We start from the raw sequence: 20,835 nt of genomic DNA on the forward strand, positions 1-20,835 counted from the left end.
TGCCTTGACCTTGAGCTTGAGGGCCATATTCAGAAGTAGAAAACAAGTTGAGGAGATGCCTGTGACGATCATGTTTTCACTCAAGAAATTACACACATCAGTAGTGTTCAAGTTTGAAATTCTACCGATGTTTTAAATAATTCAGTCAATTATTTTTGCCTCAATGATTGCTTCATGCCAACTCAGTGTACGGCCACGTCTTGTAAGCATCCTAATCCTCACCAGTATCTATATATGTGCCTGTCACCATCGTCTGACCCTTATCCAGCAATTTTGCTGCATTTTCCAACCAGTGGATATGCATGCTATTTAGCTTTGCACATATCCATCACTCTCCTGCACCCTCAGCCCTCATTGCACATCCATAAAACCCACCTAGAGACAAACCCAGAAGAAGGGCAGGGAAGATTACATCCATGGCTGGGCTGCAGAGGTCTTCACTGACATTCAGGAGGTCAGGATCATCAGGCATGGTCTGGGGCGAGAGGCTCATGTCGGATGAACATAGCCAGTGGACCTCAGGGGAACCAGAGTTCAGGGAGCTACGGCACTCCCGCAGCGTTGGGTCTGTCGGGGCGCAGCGCAGGCGCAACGATGGCACCGAGCGAGGCAGCCAGGCGTTCCGGACACGGCGCGTAGCCCCGGCCATGGATCCACCGTCGCCCAAGGTTCCTGGCTGCATCTTCTGTGGGATTTTCAGGAAGACAGCACCTTCACAGCCATCTAAGGCCAGAAGGTACCACTAGAGTGATCTGTGTATTCATCGACCATAGTGTGACTGGGTTACCTGGTTCTGGAGCTTGTGAAGTTCAGGTCCATCGAGTATATACATGCTACTGCCTCCGTTCCATATCAAGTGTCACTGATTTAGTACAACACTTGATTCCTCAGCTGCCCACCTCTGTGCTTGTATCTGTAGCTGGTATCCCCAGTTTTATTTTCTGCTTTCTAGTTGTAATTTCCTGGCTGGTTGATGGCTTTGCTAATTCAAAGCCGGGCTCTGTCTCGAGCCTTTGTTATAAAAAAAAAGTACAACACTTGATATGGAATTGAGGGAGTAGTACTCAGTGATATGCTCGTATAGTTGCATGCAGTTTGGATAAGTTTGAGCATATCTGTTTATTAAGGTGTTATGCATATTTTTGCTGATTTCTCTACCACTTGATAGTTTGTGATGCAACTGTTTTCTTGAGTGACCGCCTCGTCTAGCTTGGGGTACATGATAGAAATTGTGCATCTCTGCTGCAGCACATATCTTGTATAAGTCGCTGTACATGAACATGATGTTTTCATTTGGTTCTGTATCTGAATCGTCTAAAGGTGACTATATTTGTAAATGTTGTCCGTGTATTTGTCTTGTTTGGAGGTCACTATATCCGTATGGTGCACATCCATGAGCCAATGTATGAATCGACCTACATTTGCGATGTGAGGTATTTCATGAATTTGATTGGTTCTTATTATGTCTCTTAAAATGTTTTCCTCCCTTCCATATGATTTTTCATCTCATAAAATTCAACTGATTTTTTTTCCTGAACTGTCAGCACTTTTTTTCGGCTGGCAAGCTCTGTGTTGCTTGGGATGGGATTCTAGGTTGAGAATTGTTACCAAAGAGAAGTTGTTGAGAATTTGAGTGACATGAACACTGATTACGTAGGTAAAGTGGGTCTAATTGTTGATTATGAAGGAGGCAAGGCGATGCCTAGACTGCGAGCAGGTTTAGCGGTTCTGGTGGCTTGCCTAAACAGTGATTGCAATGAGCAATCATGATCCATACCTAAGTAGTACAAATCTGGAGGTTATTTCCCAATTTTGTATATTTTGAATGCTGTGTGTACTGAATGCACCCCACCCTCTGATATTGACGCCGTTTCAAATTGTGTGCTCTCCTATTCCAAGTTCAGAAGTTTGTTGTGGATCTTTAGCAGTCTGCTATAGTGCTATTCTTGTGGCTTAGAGATGCAGAAAAAACGTCAGTATTTGCTTAATTCTTTATTATGACAATCTTGCTCTAGTCATGCTGGTGGTTCAAAATATGGTTCGGTTGGCTAGCGGCTTAACTTGGGAAAATCCTGAAAGTCATGCTGGTAATTCTGGGCCCTGGGCAGATTTGACGTCAATTAGTAGAGTATATGTGCCCATTATTGAAGAAGAAGACTGTATGTTGCACTAATAAAGCTTATCCATGAGTGGTATCCCGGTGGACAAGTTGACCTGATGCACTTAACATTTGGTTGGAGTGCTGTGGCTTGCTACGTGTACTCATTTGCTTTTAGCATGCAGCTGTATGGTCATCTCCAGGTTCAAGTTTCTAGTAGTAGTACTGAAACTTCAGATAACCCTAGAATTATGACAGCCTTTTGGTAACGAGGTCATAGATTGAAAAGGAAAAGAGAGGAGATTCTCAGTGTCTTGTCTTAACAGTTGCTGATTTGCAAGCACTTAGCTGGGACGTCCATATATTACTAAATGGAAGAAACAAAATTTGAGCAAAGACTAGATGAACGTGCTATAATTGCTTTGCTTTTGTGTAGGTTCCTGTCACCATCCTTTGACCTTCATGCCACCCCTAGAGCTTTCTGGCACTTACTGTCGTCTACATTCTCAGCTAGCTAGTTGCATGAAAAGACAAGCACTTGCTTTACCTCCACCCATCCCAACTTTTCGTTTGCCTAAGTTTTATGTTCCTAACTGTTTTGATTCACTTGCTAGTACAAAGTGTGTCCATTTAGGTCTCTACTCTACTAGTAGTATAAGAGTTTTCGTCGTGTATGCTAGCACGGGTCTGCATCCGTGGTTTTAGTTTACAGGAGAGGGTAGGTTTGTTATTCAATTTGATGATTTGTCATGATGATTACGCTCTGAAGTGGGTTAAAGTTCAATGATCTTTCTAACATAAGAGAACATATACAAAATGGAAGCATTGCGAATATACAAGTCATTTAAGTATATTTTGCTTTTATTTAGGATTTGATATATTTGAGTAATTTGTGTATACAAGCGGCGACTAGGGTTCCGCCGCGCCGCCAACCCCTCCCTTCCGCATATCCCCTCATCACCACTAGAGGTCAGGCTGCAGGTGGAGATGAGATTAAGTGGGACTAATTAGCCCATCCCACTTAATATTCTTTAGTTTTTTTAGGGGTAAAGCCAACTTTATTAATCAAACTTCACAATCTGTGGGATACAATGTTGGCCATGGGGCTGGCCAAGCCACACATGACGCCCTGGAGTTAAAGACAGAAAAAACTTAGCTAACTTATGAGCTTCCAAATTAATAGCTCGACTCTCAAAAGTAAAGTTACATAAAAGAGGTGATGATCTCAATTTTATCTCTCTAATGATAACCCCATATGGACCCTGGCTGTCCCTAGCAATGTCGCCAACCACTTGTTTACAGCCAGACGCAACAACAAAGTGTTGTACATTCAGATCTTCAGCCAGGGAATGGCCTCGCGACATGCTATCGCCTCAAGTGTCGCAGGATCGCACACTCCCGCAATGGCTAGGATTGAGCTCCCCAGATAAACCCCGTGGCTATCTATGCATATTGTTGCCGCTACACCTCCGCTCTAAAATCTTACCGCCGCATCGACATGGATCTTAGCATAATAAGCTGGGGGTGCCTTCGGCCTTGGTACAGGACCAGTAGCAGAAGTCGTAGCCGCAGATGGTTTCTTCCTAGAGAGAGAAGTCGTTCCCAGATCAGCCATAAAACATAGTATGAACTCCTTTGTCGCCCGAGGCGTTTGGAAGATGGACTCATGGATAGCCTTCCTCTCGACGTCCAGATCGCCCACAACGTGACCGACAGCAATGTAAACTTCTCGTGCGACAACGAGTCCATAAGTCCAAAGAGCCAGCTCTTCGCTCTCGATTCCATTGATGCTACCAAACTGCAGCCCAAGTCCTCATCTACTAATGCCCAAATGCATCGGGAAACCATACACTCGAGCAGGGAGTGACGCCAAGAGTCGGGGGCTCCACAAAGACCGCAGGAGCTAGTCGCCGTCATGTGACGATGAGCCCTAACATCCTCGGTAGGCAGAGATTGTTTTGATAAGCGCCACAGAAATATGCGAACTTTATATGGGACTTCAGTTTTCCATAGATATTTCCAGGCAGCTTCATCAATGTGATTGCTGGATGATGCGGACATACCTTCTAACCATGCCTCTCGCCTTTGCTTGGTAGAAACCAATATGTTATAGGCCGACCGAACTGTAAACTGTCCAGTTCTCTCGTGTGTCCGGCTCTAGAAGTCTTGTATGGCAGCACTACATAACGGGATGCCCATGATAACTTTTGCGTCAAAAGGCAAGAATGTAGCTTCAATCACAGGCATGTTCCACGACGCATTAGTGCTGTCAATAAGTTCAGAAACTGTACTTGGGGGGTTGTTTACTCGACATCCATACGGTCTCATCATCTCCGGTCGGGGAAGCCAGTTGTCATTCCAGATACTTGTGCTCTCTCCATCTCCAATTCGCTTGATCAGTCCCAGTTTCAGAGTGTCTCGACCCTCGACTATAGCCCTCCATATCTGACTCGGATGATTCCCAAGGGAAGCCTCCAGTATAGATGTATGTGGAAAATATACACTCTTCAGAATTCACGCACTTAGGGAGCCGGGGTCCTGTAACAATCTCCACGCCTGCCTGGCCAGCATGGCCAGGTTGAACAACTCGAAGTCTTTGAAGCCCAAGCCTCCCATGCTCTTTGGCTGTGTCATTGCTTCCCATGAGACCTAGTGAGGTTTTCTTTGGCCATTCGTGCTCCCCCACCAGAATTTCCTTATCAGCATATTTAGGTGCTCACATAGACCCCTAGGGAGTTTGAAACATGACATGGGAAAAACTGGCACTGCTTGAGCAACTGATTTGACTAGTACCTCCTTCCCTACTGCTGACAGTGATCTCTCAATCCATCCCTGAATTTTGCTCCACAATCTGTCCTTTAAATACTTGAAGGCCCCATTTTTCGAGCTCCCAATGTCCGACGGGAGGCCAAAATATTTCTCGTTCAGTGTTCCATTTGGAACATTAAAGGTGCCTTTTATTGCATTGCGAGTGCTCTCAGGAACCCCTTTACTAAAAAATATTGAAGATTTGTTATAGTTTATTCGCTGACCTGAAGCTTGACTATAAACCTCCAACAACTGGTCTACCTCGGTAGCACCCTCACTATTGGCCTTGAAGAACAACAGGTTGTCATCAGCGAATAAGAGAAGGTTAACCAGAGGTGCCTGTGGCGCCACCTGAATTCCAGTCAAGTTGGATGACTCACTTTGTGATTTTAAAAGGCATGATAGGCCCTCTGCTGCTAACAAGAACAAGTACCGTGATATCGGGTCAGCTTGTCGGATCCCACGAGATGGGTTGAACTCCTCGAGTTTCTTCCCATTGAACATGACTGAAAATTTTACAGAGGAAACCATGCCCATAACAATATCCACCCACCTCCTGTTGAAACCCAATTTAAGCATGATGGCTTGGAGATAATCCCATTCAACTCGATCATAAGCCTTCATCATATCTAGTTTCAAGGCACATGACTGATTTTTCTTTGCCTTGTTCCTCTTCATGAAATGCAAACACTCATACGCCGTTATGATATTGTCCGTGATCAGTCTCCCTGGAACAAACGCTGACTGTTCTGCTGATATGTTATCTGGGAGTATTTGTTTGAGCCTGTTGGATAAGCTTGGATGCAATCTTGTAAAGCACGTTACATAAACTTATAGGCCAAAACTGCGTTAGGAGCGTGGGTTTTTTTTACCTTAGGAATGAGAACCAGGATTGTGTTGTTAATGCATGCTGCTGACTCCGTCCCATCAACAATTTTAAGGACCACCCTTGTTACATCCTCACCACAAAAATCCCAGTGACGCTGAAAAAAGTGGGCAGGAAATCCATTAGGACCGGGGGCTTTGATTGGAAACATTTGGAACAGTCCATGTTTTACTTCTTCATGCGTGTAAGGAGCATTCAGAAGATCATTCATTGGCGGTGTTACTTTAGTAGGCACTGTATTTAGTACTTTGTCCATGTCCTGGACCCCTTCTAACGTGTATAAGTTTTTTAAAAATCAGTGGTAAACTCCTCCATCTCCCTCTTGTCCTCTGTCAACTGCCCATCCGCATGCTTAGTGGACTCCCATTGGAAAATAATAATAATAATCGGGCTAGCCCACTTATCCCATTGGATCCCGTTGGAAGCCCACTTAGATAACATTGTGCCCAAAGAAGTAGAGCGAGGGGTAGTGCCGTAGCATGCTCCTGCCGCCGCCGGTCTGCCATCGCGTCCCTGCTTCTTCCTCCTCACACTGCGCCACCCCCGGTGGCCTCCCATCAACTAGGCCACTCGCCTCGCGACAGGACGAGCATCCGTCGTCGTTCACAGATGCCGTGGATCTAGGTGCCAGAGCAGGTCCGGGCGTGGAAGCTCGCCGTGGCTATGTCGTGCGCACTAAGGGTGTCATCTTCTTCTGCTAGCTATGGGCTCTAGCACGCCGCGGCCGGTGTCGGTGACGCCGTCATGCAAAGGCATCAGGTGAGCCCGAAGATGAGATTCGATGGCCGCCCCAAGGAGCAAGCTCACGTCAACGAGGAGGGTGGCAGCCAAGGATGCGCCCAACATTGTCGACGCGTTCAGATGCGCCACCGGTAATGACATTGATGCCGGATTGCCGGTGCGTGCGTGGGAGCTTGTTGCGTCAAATTGCTTTCGAGTGACGAAGCCCAACTCCCTGTTTCATTTCTGTAATCAGATAACAACCGTGCCGTGCCATGGCAGGCTTCAACAGTGTTGAGCTCCAAGGCACCATCGACTACTTGTCAATCACGCCGGCGGCCCGCGCTGGATGTTACCATGTAATGGATGAAGCAAATGCCCACTGATTTAGAACCAGCGGATTGGTTCCTGGTACGCCGCTGGTTTCAGTGTCTGAACCTAATGATTTAGAAGGTGTCAAACCAAATGATGTATCCGCTGGTTCATCCAATTCAGTGCCGAACCCAATGATATAATGGATGAAGCAAACACCCACCGATTCATCCATTATGATGAACCTCCAGCTACAACAGTACGCCGTTGGTTCCTGGCGTACTGATTCTAGTTAACTGCTCTGTTGTGTTAAGTGGGAATCCCACTTATTCCCACTTAATCAATGTTAGTTTTGGTGGGATGCCCACTTTCTCAACATTAAACTGTGTTGGGGTCTGGTGGATTGGTGGTGGGACTCCCAAGTATAGTCCCATTTGTAGCATGAACTGGAGGTAGCCACTAGTAAGCCCGTGCGGCCGCCGTTGAGGGTGGCTGTTGGTGTCAAAACCGGCAGATCTCAGGTAGGGGGCCCCAAGCTGTGCGTCCAAGGATCAATGGTAACTATGGACGAAGGGACACAATGTTTACCCAGGTTCGGCCCTTAAAGAAGATAAAACCCTACGTCATGCTTGATTGTATTTCATGAGTATAGAGGTTACAGGAGTTGATCTACCTCGAGATCATAATGGCTAAACCCTAGCTTGTCTAGCCTATGAATATGATGATCTCTCCGGAGCAAACCCTCCTGTTTATATACACACTAGAGGGACATAGGGTTTGTACAAAGTCGGTTCATAAGGAAAGAAAACAATACATCCGGACTCTAATCTTGTCGTCCACGCATATAGGAATCCTATCCGAACACGGAGGATGGCCTTCTGCTTCATCATGGACCATTCAGCCTGGCCCTCTTGGGCCGGACACCTGAGGACCCCCGAAACCAGGACTCCCTCACTAGCCCCCGAACTTGCCTTCAATTACGATGTAGTATGCGGATTTATGTCTCCGGCTTTGCAAGGCGGGTTCTTCACCATACTCTGGATCAATGATAGTCCGGTATTGGTTTCTCCGTCTAGTCTTTATGATCCCCACATCGAATGAATGCGAACGGTCCATACCTTTTTTACAATTTAGCCCTTTACCAGGCGCATGTGGCGTCTATATAACGAGGTTAGATCCCCAAACGCCACCTCACATCTCCCAAAGAGCAGTGGAGCAAACCATGAAAAAAACTTCAAACCATGGCAAGCGCCCCTGGCTCCTCCTCGCGCCCTCATGGCCCTCAAGAGGGGGATTGGCGGAGTTGTTCAATATCCCACCTTCAGCTGAATCGACTTCAGACGCAAGGATATCTCCCTCCCGGTGGATCTAGTCTTCGTGCGGGCGGGATTAGCTTCTATGGGCGATGATGCGTTAGCAGAGAACTTCCCCAACCCCAGCAAAGAGGAGAGGGTGTGCTTCATTTCGTTCCTTCTGAGGGGCGTAGGATTCCCAATCCACCCCTTCCTCAAGGGTCTATTGGGATTCTATGGGATCCAGCTGCACAATCTTATGCCAGGTTCTATTCTGCACATCTTTGGTTTTATCGCTCTCTTTGAATTGTCTTCAGGCTGCGAGGCTCATTTCGAACTATGGAGAAAGTTCTTTTGCCTCGTCCCCTGCCATCAAGGCGGAGGGTTTATGTTCGAAGTGGGTGGTGCCAAAGTATGGCGCATAACCGGATCAGGCTACCTTGTTGGGACTCCAAAATGGGGGTCCGAAGAATGGTCTTTGGAATGGTTTTACATCGAGGATGTCCCCGTTCCGGACCCAGTTCGGCATGGACTTCCCGAATTTACCAGCGCTCCCTTGAAGAAGCTACTCAACTGGCGCCCCAAGTCCCCAAGCAAGAGGACAGTGTGGAGGTAATGAGACTGGTTAGCAAAGTCAGACTACTTGCCCATTTCAGACTCTCCATCGTTGAAGTCATGGCCATCACGATAAACGATGCATCCAGCCTCTCCAATCCAGAGTGGCCCCTTTATGATGCTATAACAGGGAGGACGACGCGCCTCGTTATAGGCGAGAGCGTCCAGATAACCAAGACGCTTTGGCTGCCATGCTGGCCGGCCTTTATAAAGGGGAAGAAGAAGATTTCGCCCGTCTAAATTGTCGGGGAGGTTTTTCCATGTACAACCCCATTGAATGGATAAGTTGATCATTTACCATCACTTATTTTTCCTTATTATTGGGATGCACTAATCAGACTACTCTGTTTTCTTTAAAGCAGACATGTAGGAAGGTAGTCGAAAACATCTTTTGCCCACCCCCTCAACCATAGGACCATGCTCGCAATGAAGACCCCGGATTCCACGAGGATCTAGATATATTTGTAGAATTTGATATTGGAGTCTATTATCAAGCAAGCCTTGACGGCTCGGAGGTAGCCATTGTGGACGACTACCCCGACCTCTACCCTTTCGTTAAGGTAAGTGTTCGGAAATCATTCTAAAAGAGAGATACCTCCACTCGCATCTCAACCACTGCACTGAGCCGCGCTTTACAGGATCGGTGCTCAGCGAGCCGTACTCAATCACGGGCGGCCAAGAGGAATACAGTGCCTTCGCGGGGCGAGTGTGCGAAACAAAAGGAGACCGGGAGCGCCATTGAGCCCCCTCCGTCACCCTCACTTCATGCCTAGACATAAGGCCGAATTGTCATTTTCCTCCCCCTTCTATCATCTCAGGAGAGGTACACGACGAACCGTACCAAAGATCTCGGCCAGCCGAGCCGCAGCCAATCCGGCACCGAACTCGTCAACTAGGACGGGGGCACATACGGGGGTGGCGCCGACTCATCCACCTCATGAAGATTCGGATGACGTATCTATCACCAATTTCGAAGTGGAGAGTGCAATGAATCATCGATGCTTAAAAGAGATCCTGCGCGCCCCCGCCTTCTCCGAGCAGAAATTTACCATCCTCAGCACCGTGGACGCATATATCCGAGCTGCCCGGGACGGACTCATTGGAGTTACTCGCCTGTTCTCAAAGGATATACAGGTGAAAAATTATGCAAATTTAATAGATATATGCTAGTAGCCCCCGAGACTTAAAGCGGTGGAGACCGACCGATTTGAGGATCGTTAAAACCGCAGGTTCTCAAAGAGAAGAATAACACACTGTCCTAGGAGCTCGAAACAAGCCGGACACAACTAAATGCTGCTATTGTAGAGCTTGAAGAAATGAAGAGCACTCTAATGACCAGGGGCGAAAAGAAAAAAACTAGAGGAGGAAGTGAATAAGCAAGCTGAAGAGATAAGGAGCTTAAATGCTCAACTCTCGGATCCGCAGAAGGAGAACCAAAAGTTAAAGGGTAGCATATTAGGTACGACTCTTGAACCATCCGGAGGACTTATATAATCCTATAATACAGAGTGTTATAATGCGGTTCTTTCAGGTCTGTTAAACCACCATCACGAAGAAGAAGTGTCCGGGTTCCAAGGCGACGTTCTAAAAGAATTGTCGAAAGTGCACGAGCGGGCCCGGAAAGCCATGAAGGGTATGGTCAAAGCCCTATGGCCATCTGATGCCCCTCCTGAAAGTATGGACGGGTGGGCGGACCTGTTCAAGGGTGCTCGACATCGTTTCGAGTTATGGAAGACGTCCGCATGCCGGGAAGGTGCATGAGAGGCATGGGCAATGGTGAATACGCGCTACACCGGACTCATCCGAATCATATGGCCTGAGTTGGACCTTAGGGACCAGATGGAAAGGAAATTCCTGTAAACTTTGTATATGACCAAGTAAGGATAGCGGCGAAATATTCGCAAGAAGACTGTAAGCTAGATAGTCTGATAGATGGTGTAGAAAAAGAGTAGGTGTTCGATTCTATGTAATGATTTACTTTATCATCGAACTGTATCTCCGGCCGAACTTGTAAAAAATTTGTCATTGCAGGCCTTCGCTTTAACCTCCGAACCAAGAAGTTGGAGTGTTTCCAGATACTATGTTAAATAAGAAACATTTAGTATGTCCGGACACTAGGCAATCCGGACGTATTGCACAAACAGACAAAATGTGTTTGGGGAGTTATGTTATATTACGGCTTAACGTAAGAAATATCTTCCAAGGAAAATAGTTTCGTTAGGGGTTCCTTTCCTTGGGTCGACATGCTGAATCATGCATGCCTAGGCTTGTATCCGAATTATGGGCAGCCTATTTCGTATGTATTCAAACGCAAAACAGTTCGTCGTTGTTTGCCGACCAATTATTCCCGTAAGAACGCTAGCTTTCGACTTCATCCGTCCGAGGTACAGATCCGGATAACCCGGTTGTAACAATCACATAGGTACTCCCTTTACACCCTAGCCGAACAATTGGGAACGTAGGGTATAAGCATAGGAGCAAGGCAACCCAGCTTGGCAAAAACTTAAGTCATAGAGCATATAATGGCAAAAGATGTATGAAACAATCGACATAGACAATGTGAGCTATAAGCTTTTAATAATAAGCTTTATTAGAGAAGCCCCCAGGTATAGTGGGTGTATACACTTAAAGACATGCACCCCTAATAGTGCGGTAGATCCGAACATATCCTGGGATATAAAAAGGAAAAAACAAAAAAGGAGAGGAGCAAGTAAAAACCTAGTCAAAGTAAAACATAAAGAGGCCAAACTATGCATAAAATCTTCGGAGCCGTGCGGCGTTCCATGGGTTCGGCTCAAGGCGATTATCCGCTGCATTGCGAAGGCGATAGGATCCTCCTGTAAGAACTTCATCTATGATGAAGGGCCCCTCCCATTTCGGTTTGAGCTTGTCCTTTTTTTCTGGGAGGCGTAAAACAAGTTCTCCGACATTGTAGTCTTGCCCCGCACTTCTCTTCTCTGGTATTGTCTGGCCTGTTATTGATAAAATGCGGAACGAGCCTTTGCAACATCGCGCTCCTCTTCGAGTCCGTCCAGATCATCCTGCCGATCTAGTTCGGCTTCTCGCTCTTCGTACATGTGCACTCGAGGTGAGTCATGAATAATGTCGCAGGGCAATACAGCTTCTGCACCGTACACCATAAAGAAAGGTGTGTATCTGGTCGTTCGTGTCAGGACCCCGATTCTAAGTCACACCGATCTGGCATGTAACACATCATCACTTTGCAGCCTCACGCACGGTATTACCACGGGTGTCACCTTACTTGGACCGGGACCGTTTGTGCCTTTTGGCTCACGTATATGATAGTGTTGCTAGCATCCATATGACAAAGAACCCGGGCCGACATGACTAGTCATAAACCCAAGGTGGCGCTAACTTATAGGGACAAGCATACATGACCTAGCAATGAATGTGTCGATCAACAACATATGAACCCATGTCGTAGCAAGCTACAGGGACTTAAAGGAGCAACATGTGACATTTCCCCGAAGGGACAGAGACATGAACGAAGAAGGACACATGTTGGCCAGCCTAAGTGTTCCGGAGCAGTAGCAAGCTACCATGGCTCAGTGGAAACACTAGGAGTCATTTCCCAGTAAGAGAGGCTACCAAGAATAAACAACTAGGTTGTCGGATCCCACAAATAGAAAGCATTTGAATAACATACACACAATATGCTCGATATGTGCAAATACAACATGGCATCACAAAAAAACTCTACGACTCTAAGCATTTATTCAATAGGCTCCGAGGAGCCAAGTATTCCAAATATGGGTCTCATGACCCAACATTCAGAGCATACAAACAACAGAAGCATAACATGTCTGAGTATAGACAATTACAAATGAAAAGGGCTGAGAAGCCTGACTATCTACAAGACCCTCCCAAGGTACAAGCTCGTAGCTGAGGTAACAAGCCAAACGCCGAAGTCCACGCGGAACTACTAGTGAGACTGAAATCTCTCTGCAAAAACATAAATTAAGCAAACGTGAGTACAACTGTACCCAACAAGACTTACATCAGAACTAGCTACATATGCAACAGTATCAACAAAGGGGGTGGTGGAGTTTAACTGCAGCAAGCCAGCTTTGACTCGGTGGCTATCATAAACTATGATTGCAAGTAACTCTTTTGAGGTGGCGCACACGAGTCCAAATATTCACCATATCAATACACCACTATGGATCCGCTCCCGTCTTCCTATGAGAAGGCCATCCATAGCACTCACGCTTATCTTGCGCATTTTACAGTATCCACTTTCACTTGTCTATGAACTGTATAAGCAACCCAGTAGTCCTTTACCGCGGACGCGGCTATTCGAATAGATGATGTTAACCCTGCAGGGGTGTACTTCTTCACACATGCTCTCGCCACTTACCGCCATGTACACGTCATGTATCTTAGCAACCTTCAAGTGGAAGCTTGGCGAGGGTGTCGGCCACGACCTGACTAACCACGCAAGTCTCTAGTCCAGGTTTATCGCCTATTCGGGTTCCATCCGCAAGGAGATCCAGCTGGGGTGTCGCTCACGGCCCCAAACGATGTGAGCAGGGTTCCCAAGCCCACCAAACGGGCGACGCTTGGTACACCGTGCCACTGCACCTAGTCTGTCCCAAGCCCACCTATATCGCATGCCACTTGGTAGACTACTAGCACTACCTACAAACACCAGAAACTAGTTGCAACTCCTAGACAGAGATCAGGTTGATTAATAAGTCGAGAGGGGTCGAGTTACCGGCACCCAATGTGTGGTAGCAACTGTCTTGGATCACAGACACAGAACTCAGCTCCTGAGGACAGTTTCAATGAGACAACCCACCATGTACTCCTATATGGCCTCTCACCGCTAACTTTACCAAATCGTGTTCACATCCTTAGCTCTCAATAGTAGGACATGTTTCACAACATTCCAATTCATCCCCGATGAATCAGACCTGACTCAATTCTAGGCAGTAGCAGGCATGACAAAGAAGCATGAATGAGTAGGCACATCATGGCTCAAGCAACTCCTACTCATGCTAGTGGGTTTCATCTATTTACTATGACAATGACATGTCATGCAGAGGAAAGGGGTTCAACTACCGCAACATGTAACAATTGAATCGTTGTTGTCCTAATGCAGTAAAAGAGAGCAGGAGCGAGATAGTGCGACTGTATTGGAATGAATAAGGGGGTTTTGCTTGCCTGGCACTTCTGAAGATGATATAGCTCTTCATCAGTGTGATCGAACTCATCGTCGGAACATATGTCTACCGAGAGAAAGAACACAATCAATGCAATGCGACATTATGATGCATGATCATGATATGTTAACATGCTGTGATTTGGGCTAATGCAACATAAAATCATTTTGATTGAAGTGGAATTCAAAACCACATCCAATTCCAACTCCAAATCTATTATCAAATTTGTCCTAACCATGTTTCATCCTAAATAGTGAGGTTAGCTTGATCAAACATGCATGAAAATGGTACAGATGGATAGATTGGATTTTTCTGATCATTTTTCATATATAAATAATTTCATTTGGAGTTATAGTTTATTTTCTATGATTTTTCTAAGTTTATAGCATTTTCTAGAATTTCCTGAATTGTTCTTAATCCAGAAAACTGTTAACTGCATCAGCATGATGATAATCCCCAAGTGCAGGGAATCATCATAGCAATTCCCAAAGATGGAAGTGATAAGTATGCAGTGTCGAACCCACAAGGAGCTAAAGGTAAGATCAATATTCTCTCAAGTCTTATCTGCCACTGATACGACTCTACATACACCGAACGTTTGCTTCCAACTAGAACGAGAAATAAAACTACGTTGTGGGTATGAAGAGGATAACTTTGCATAATATTGAAGAGCTAAAATATAAAAGTAGGTGCTGTTATCATAAAATTAGAATATATTACTAAATGTTATAAATAGCGAGTATGGAATAATGATGGGTCCGTGTGCGGAATTATCCTAGGCAATTGTTAACAAGACCGGTGCTCACTATTGCAATTTCATATGAGGGAGAGGCATAAGCTAACATACTTTCTCTTCTTCAATTATATGCACTTATGATTGGAACTCTAGCAAGCATCCGCAACTACTAGAGATCATTAAGGTAAAACCCAACCATAGCATTAACATATCAAGTCCCCTTTATTCCCATATGTCATGACCCACTTATCCATGTTTATGCTTTTGTCACTCAAGCAACGCATACAATAAGTAAAGCATGGACATATTGCAACACCCTACAGTGGGAATCCCTCACACTTGCGCAGCACGGAGGCCACAATAGGATAGCACCAAAATAAAACATACAACTCATACCAATCTAGATCATCAATCAACCCAAAGACAAAGGATATCTACTCAAAACATCATGGGATGGCAACACATCACTGGATCATAATATGTGGCATAAAGCACCATCTTCAAGTAGGGATTACAGTCGAGTGTGGGAGAGTGGACCGTGTAAAAGAGATGAGGATGGTGATGATGATGGTGATGTTGATGAAGACGATCACCGCGACGATGATTCCCCTCCCAATGGCACTCTGACGCCACCGAGATAGAGGTGGAGAGGTTCTCCCCCTTGTGCTTCCTCCTCCATGGCCTGCCCCTGGATGGGGAGAGGTTCCCCCTCTAGTCCTTGGCCTTCATGGCGATGATGGCCCCTCCGAGATCCTTCCCCATGGCCTCCGGTGATGATGGCCCCCTCCGGCAGGGTGCCAGAGAGGGCCTAGATTGATTTCTCGTGGCTACAGAGACTTGCGGTGGCGAAACTTCCGATCTAGGTTATTTTCTGGACGTTTGGGCATTTATGGGAGAGGTTGGCGTCGAGAACAAGTGAGGGGGGCCCACGGAGAGTCCATGAGGCTCAGGGGCACGCCCCAGAGGGGTGGGCATGCCGTCCACCCTCATGGGGCCCACGGGACTCCCCTCCGGTAACTCTTGTTCCAGTATTTTTATATTTTTCAGAAAAAATCTCCGTTGATTTTCAGCGCATTCCGAGAACTTTTATTTTTGCACAAAAACAACACCACAGTAGTTCTGCTGAAAACAGCGTAAGTCCGGGTTAGTTCTAACCAAATCATACCAAATTCATATAAAACTATTGTAAACATGTCATGAATACTTCATAAATTATAGATACATTGGAGACGTATCAGTATCCCCAAGCTTAATTCCTGCTCCTCAAGCAGGTAAATGATAAAAGAAATAATTTATGAAGTGTGAATGTTAGCAAGTGCTTAAGTTTTATCAATGATAGTTTCAATCACTTTTTCTAGCATCATTATATATCATAACAGTAGCTCAACTTATGAAACTTCTCATGATCAAGTAACAAGCTATTCACATGTTAAAGTATAGATCATAAACTTTCTTGAAAACTAACAAACCATGCTCTTAGTCACCAAACAATTGCAATTCATCTTATTTTCGGGAAGGGTCTATGTAAGAGCTTTGATTCAGCAAACTCCACATACTCAACTATCATTTAATCTTTCACAATTGCTAACACTCACGTGATATTTATGGGTTCAAAGTTTTAATCGGACACAGAGAAAGATAGGGGCTTATAGTTTCGACTCCCAACCTTCTACCTCAAGGGTAATGTTAACAATAATAATTTATTAAAACCTACATCCAAGTGTATATATATATATCCGGGTCGCTCCAACACAAAGTGCTTGCCAAAGGAAAAAGTGTAAAAAGGAAAGGTGATGATCACCATGACTCTTGTATAAGGGTAGAAGATAAAAGTAAAAGATAGGCCCTTCGCAGAGGGAAGCATAGGTTGTCATGCGATTTTAAGGTTGGATGCACAAAATCTTAATGCAAAAGAACGTCACTTTATATTGCCGCTTGTGATAAAGACCTTTATTATGCAGGCTATCGCTTTTATTTCTTCCCTATCACAAGTTCGTATAAAGCTTATTTTCTTCGCACTAATAGATCATACGTATTTAAGGAGAAATTTTTATTGCATGCACGGTGACAACTTACTTGAAGGATCTTACTCAATCCATAGGTAGGTATGGTGGACTCTCATGGCAAAACTGGTTTCAAGGATGTGTGGACGCACAAGTAGTATCTCTACTTGGTGCAAAGAATTTGGCTAGCATGAGAGGCAAAGGCAAGCTCAACATGTTGGATGATCCAAGAGAATATAACGTTTTGGATATAGGAAAACATAACCCATTAAGTTGTCTTCCTTGTCCAACATCAACCTTTTAGCATGTCATATTTTAATGAGTGCTCACAATTACAAAAGATGTCCAAGATAGTATATTTATATGTGAAATCTCTCTTCCTTTAATATTCTTTGATGAATTATTCAAGAGACCAATTCTGTGTTTACTAACTTTCAATAAATTTACTACCTATACTTATTATGTGTGAAGCCATTACTCCCCATGTTATAAGCATATGAAACATATATAAATTCAGATTTATAATATTCAATTCATTCAACCATTTACTCATAGGATATACGGGAAGCACGTGAGTAAATGACAAACTACTCCAAAAAGATATAAGTGAAGAACACTGAGTAGTCAAATAATTAACTAGCCATGGGAGGATTCTCTTTTAATTCAAGATTTCAGATCCAATGATTTTATTCTAACAGCAAGTAAAATTGAAAATACGCTCCAAGAAAAACACATATCATGTGACAAATAAAAATATAGCTCCGAGTAAGGTATACCGATAGTTTTGAAGATGAAAGAGGGGATGCCTTTCAGGGCATCCCCAAGCTTAGGCGCTTGAGTCTTCTTTGAATATTACCTTGGGGTGCCTTAGGTATCCCAAGCTTAGGGTCTTTCCACTCCTTATTCTCCTCATATCGATATCTCACTCAAAACTTGAAAACTTCAATCACAGAAAACTTAACGGAACTTCGTGAAATGGGTTAGCATGATAAAGAGTAAATCATTAACTTTTGTACTGTCAAAGACAAGATTCATAATTTTGATCACACAATTACTACTGTACCATATCATTTCTATAATTTATATTGAGCAATATAAGCCATAGAAACTAGAAAACAAGCAAACTATGCATTGAAAACAGAATCTGCCAGAGACAGAACAGTCTGTAATGATCTGAACAGCAACCATACTTATGCTACTCCAAAAATTATGAAATAAATTGGTAGACGTGAGTAATTTGTCTATTAATCTTATGCAAAACGAATCAACTCAAAATCACTCTTATGTAAAAAATGACAGCTAATCTCGTGAGCGCAAAGTTTCTGTTTTTTACAGCAAGATCACATTAACTTTCACCCAAGTCTTCCCAAAGGTCTTACTTGCCACTTTATTGGAACAAAAGCTATAAAACATGATTACTACAGTATCTTAATCATGTGAACACACAAAAACAGTAAGAGTAAATATTGGGTTGTCTCCCAATAAGCGCTTTTCTTTAATGCCTTTTAGCTAGGCATGATGATTTCAATGATGCTCACATAAAAGATAAGAATTGGACATAAAGAGAGCATCATGAAGAATATGACTAGCACATTTAAACCTAAACCACTTCCTATGCCTAGGGATTTTGTGAGCACACAATTTATAGGAACAAGAATCAACTAGCATAGGAAGGCAAAACAAGTATAACTTCAAAACTTTAAGCACATAGAGAGGAAACTTGATATCATTGCAACACCTACAAGCATATATTCTTACCCAATAATAATTTTAAGTAGCATCATGAATGAGTTAAACAATATAACCATCACATAAAGCATTCTTTTCATGATCTACAAGCATAGGAAGTTTTCTACTCTCCACATAAGCAAAATACTTCTCATTCGGAATAGTGGGAGAAAACTCAACAAAATAACTGTCATGTGAGGCATAATCCTATTGAAAATTAAAAGCATGATGACAAGTTTCATGGTTAACATATTACTTTATAGCATACATGTCATCACAATAATCATCATAGATAACAACTTTGTTCTCATAATCAAGTGGAACCTCTTCCAAAATAGTGGAATCATTACTAACTAAAGTTGACACTCTTCCAAATCCACTTTCATAAATATCACACTAAGATTAAACACCCTCCAAAATAGTGGGATCACTAATTCCTAAAGTTGACACTCTTCCAAACCCACTTTATATGATAGTATTATTCATACTCCAAAAGATATAAGTGAAGTTCATGGGGCATTCTACAATTAATATATACTAACCAATATCCAAGCTCAAAATATATAAGTGAAGCACACGAAGCATTCTATAGAACCATACTCAAAAGATTTAAGTGAAGCACAAAGATCATTCTATAATATCATTGAAGGTCTAGCTCATACTAGCATGGTTACTAAATAAAAAGAAAAACACAAAGGACACAAATCATGCGAACAAAACAAAAACTGAGGTATACCGATAATTGTTGAAGAAGAAAGATGGGATGCCAACCGGGGCATACCCAAGCTTAGATCCTTGAGTATCCTTGAAATATTTACTTGGGGTGCCTTGGGAATCCCTAAGCTTGAACTCTTGCCCCTCTTTATTCTTCTCACATTGGTAACTCCTCGTTCTTCGAACACTTCATCCACACAAAACATAACAAAAACTTTGTGAGATCCGTTAGTATAATAAAGCAAATCACTACCTTTAGGTACTGTTGAAAACTCATTTAAATTTAATATTAGAACTTTATCTACTATACTCCAACTTCACCATGGTTCATACCCCCCGACAGTACCCATTGATTCATCAAAATAAGCGAACAACACATAGAAAACATAATCTATCAAAAACAGGACAGTCTGTAGTAATATGGGAGTTTAGTAAACTTATGTAATTACAAAAAATTCTAAACAAATATGAAAATTTAAAAAATTTGTACAGAAGTAATGTGCAAAAAGTTTCAGACCCATTTGACTTTCCAGTAAAAAATGTAAATTCACGCTCTACAGCCAAAGTTTCTGTTTTGTACTACACATAGTAAACAAGCAATCTAATCATCCTAAAACTAAAGCTTGGCACATTATTTTTATAATACAATGGATATATACAAGGGGATAATTATTTACAGAGAAACTTCCATGAAAAATTCTACATTGTTTCCATGAGCATGAACACAAGTGCTCAAGGTTGACCCTAACTTCTTCAATGCATAACTTTCCAATTACTTCTCTTTTTGAAAAACGTTTTAGGCATATGAGGCAAGTGTATCTTTTTGTATTTTCGTTTTTTTGTTTTTTTGTATGTTTCACCCACAACTAAGAAAAACTAAAAGGGAAAACAAAAACTACTTAGTGAAGAAAGCAAACAAGCACACACGAGAATATCAACCCCACGCTATTGCTCCCGGCAACGGCGCCAGAAAAGAGCTTGATAATCCCCAAGTGCAGGGAATCATCGTAGCAATTCCCAAAGATGGAAGTGATAAGTATGGAGTGTCGAACCCACAAGGAGCTAAAGGTAAGATCAATATTCTCTCAAGTCCTATCTGCCACTGATACGACTCTACGTACACCAAACGTTTGCTTCCAACTAGAAACGAGAAATATAACTACGTTGTGGGTATGAAGAGGATAACTTTGCATAATATCAAAGAGCTAAAATATAAAAGTAGGTGCTGTTATCATAAATTTAGAATATATTACTAAATATTATAAATAGCTAGTATGGAATAATGAAGGGTCGGTGTGCGAAATTATCCTAGGCAATTGTTAACAAGACCGGTGGTCACTATTGCAATTTCATATGAGGGAGAGGCATAAGCTAACATACTTTCTCTTCTTGGATCATATGCACTTATGATTGGAACTCTAGCAAGCATCCGCAACTACTAAAGATCATTAAGGTAAAACCCAACCATAGCATTAACATATCAAGTCCCCTTTATTCCCATACGTCGTGACCCACTTATCCGTGTTTATGCGTCTGTCACTCAAGCAACACAGACAATAAGTAAACCATGGACATATTGCAACACCCTACAGCGGGAATCCCTCACGCTTGTGTGACACGGAGGCCACAATAGGGCAGCTCCAAAATAAAACATACAACTCATACCAATCTAGATCATCAATCAACCCAAAGACAAAGGATATCTACTCAAAACATCATAGGATGGCAACACATCATTGG

The 20,835-nt window shown here is 43.4% G+C and overlaps 1 protein-coding gene across 1 annotated transcript; it reads left to right on the forward strand.

Moving 5' to 3' along the window:
- Positions 1 to 321: 321 nt before the first annotated feature.
- LOC123069099 (uncharacterized protein At1g15400) lies at positions 322 to 1,337 on the forward strand. The gene has a single exon (XM_044491854.1). The coding sequence runs from the start codon at positions 417 to 419 to the stop codon at positions 744 to 746; it is 330 nt and encodes a 109-aa protein (XP_044347789.1). The 5' UTR covers positions 322 to 416; the 3' UTR covers positions 747 to 1,337.
- The last annotated feature ends 19,498 nt before the right edge of the window (positions 1,338 to 20,835 follow it).

Source organism: Triticum aestivum, chromosome 3B, assembly GCF_018294505.1.
Source record: "Triticum aestivum cultivar Chinese Spring chromosome 3B, IWGSC CS RefSeq v2.1, whole genome shotgun sequence".
Classification (NCBI taxonomy): Eukaryota; Viridiplantae; Streptophyta; class Magnoliopsida; order Poales; family Poaceae; genus Triticum; species Triticum aestivum.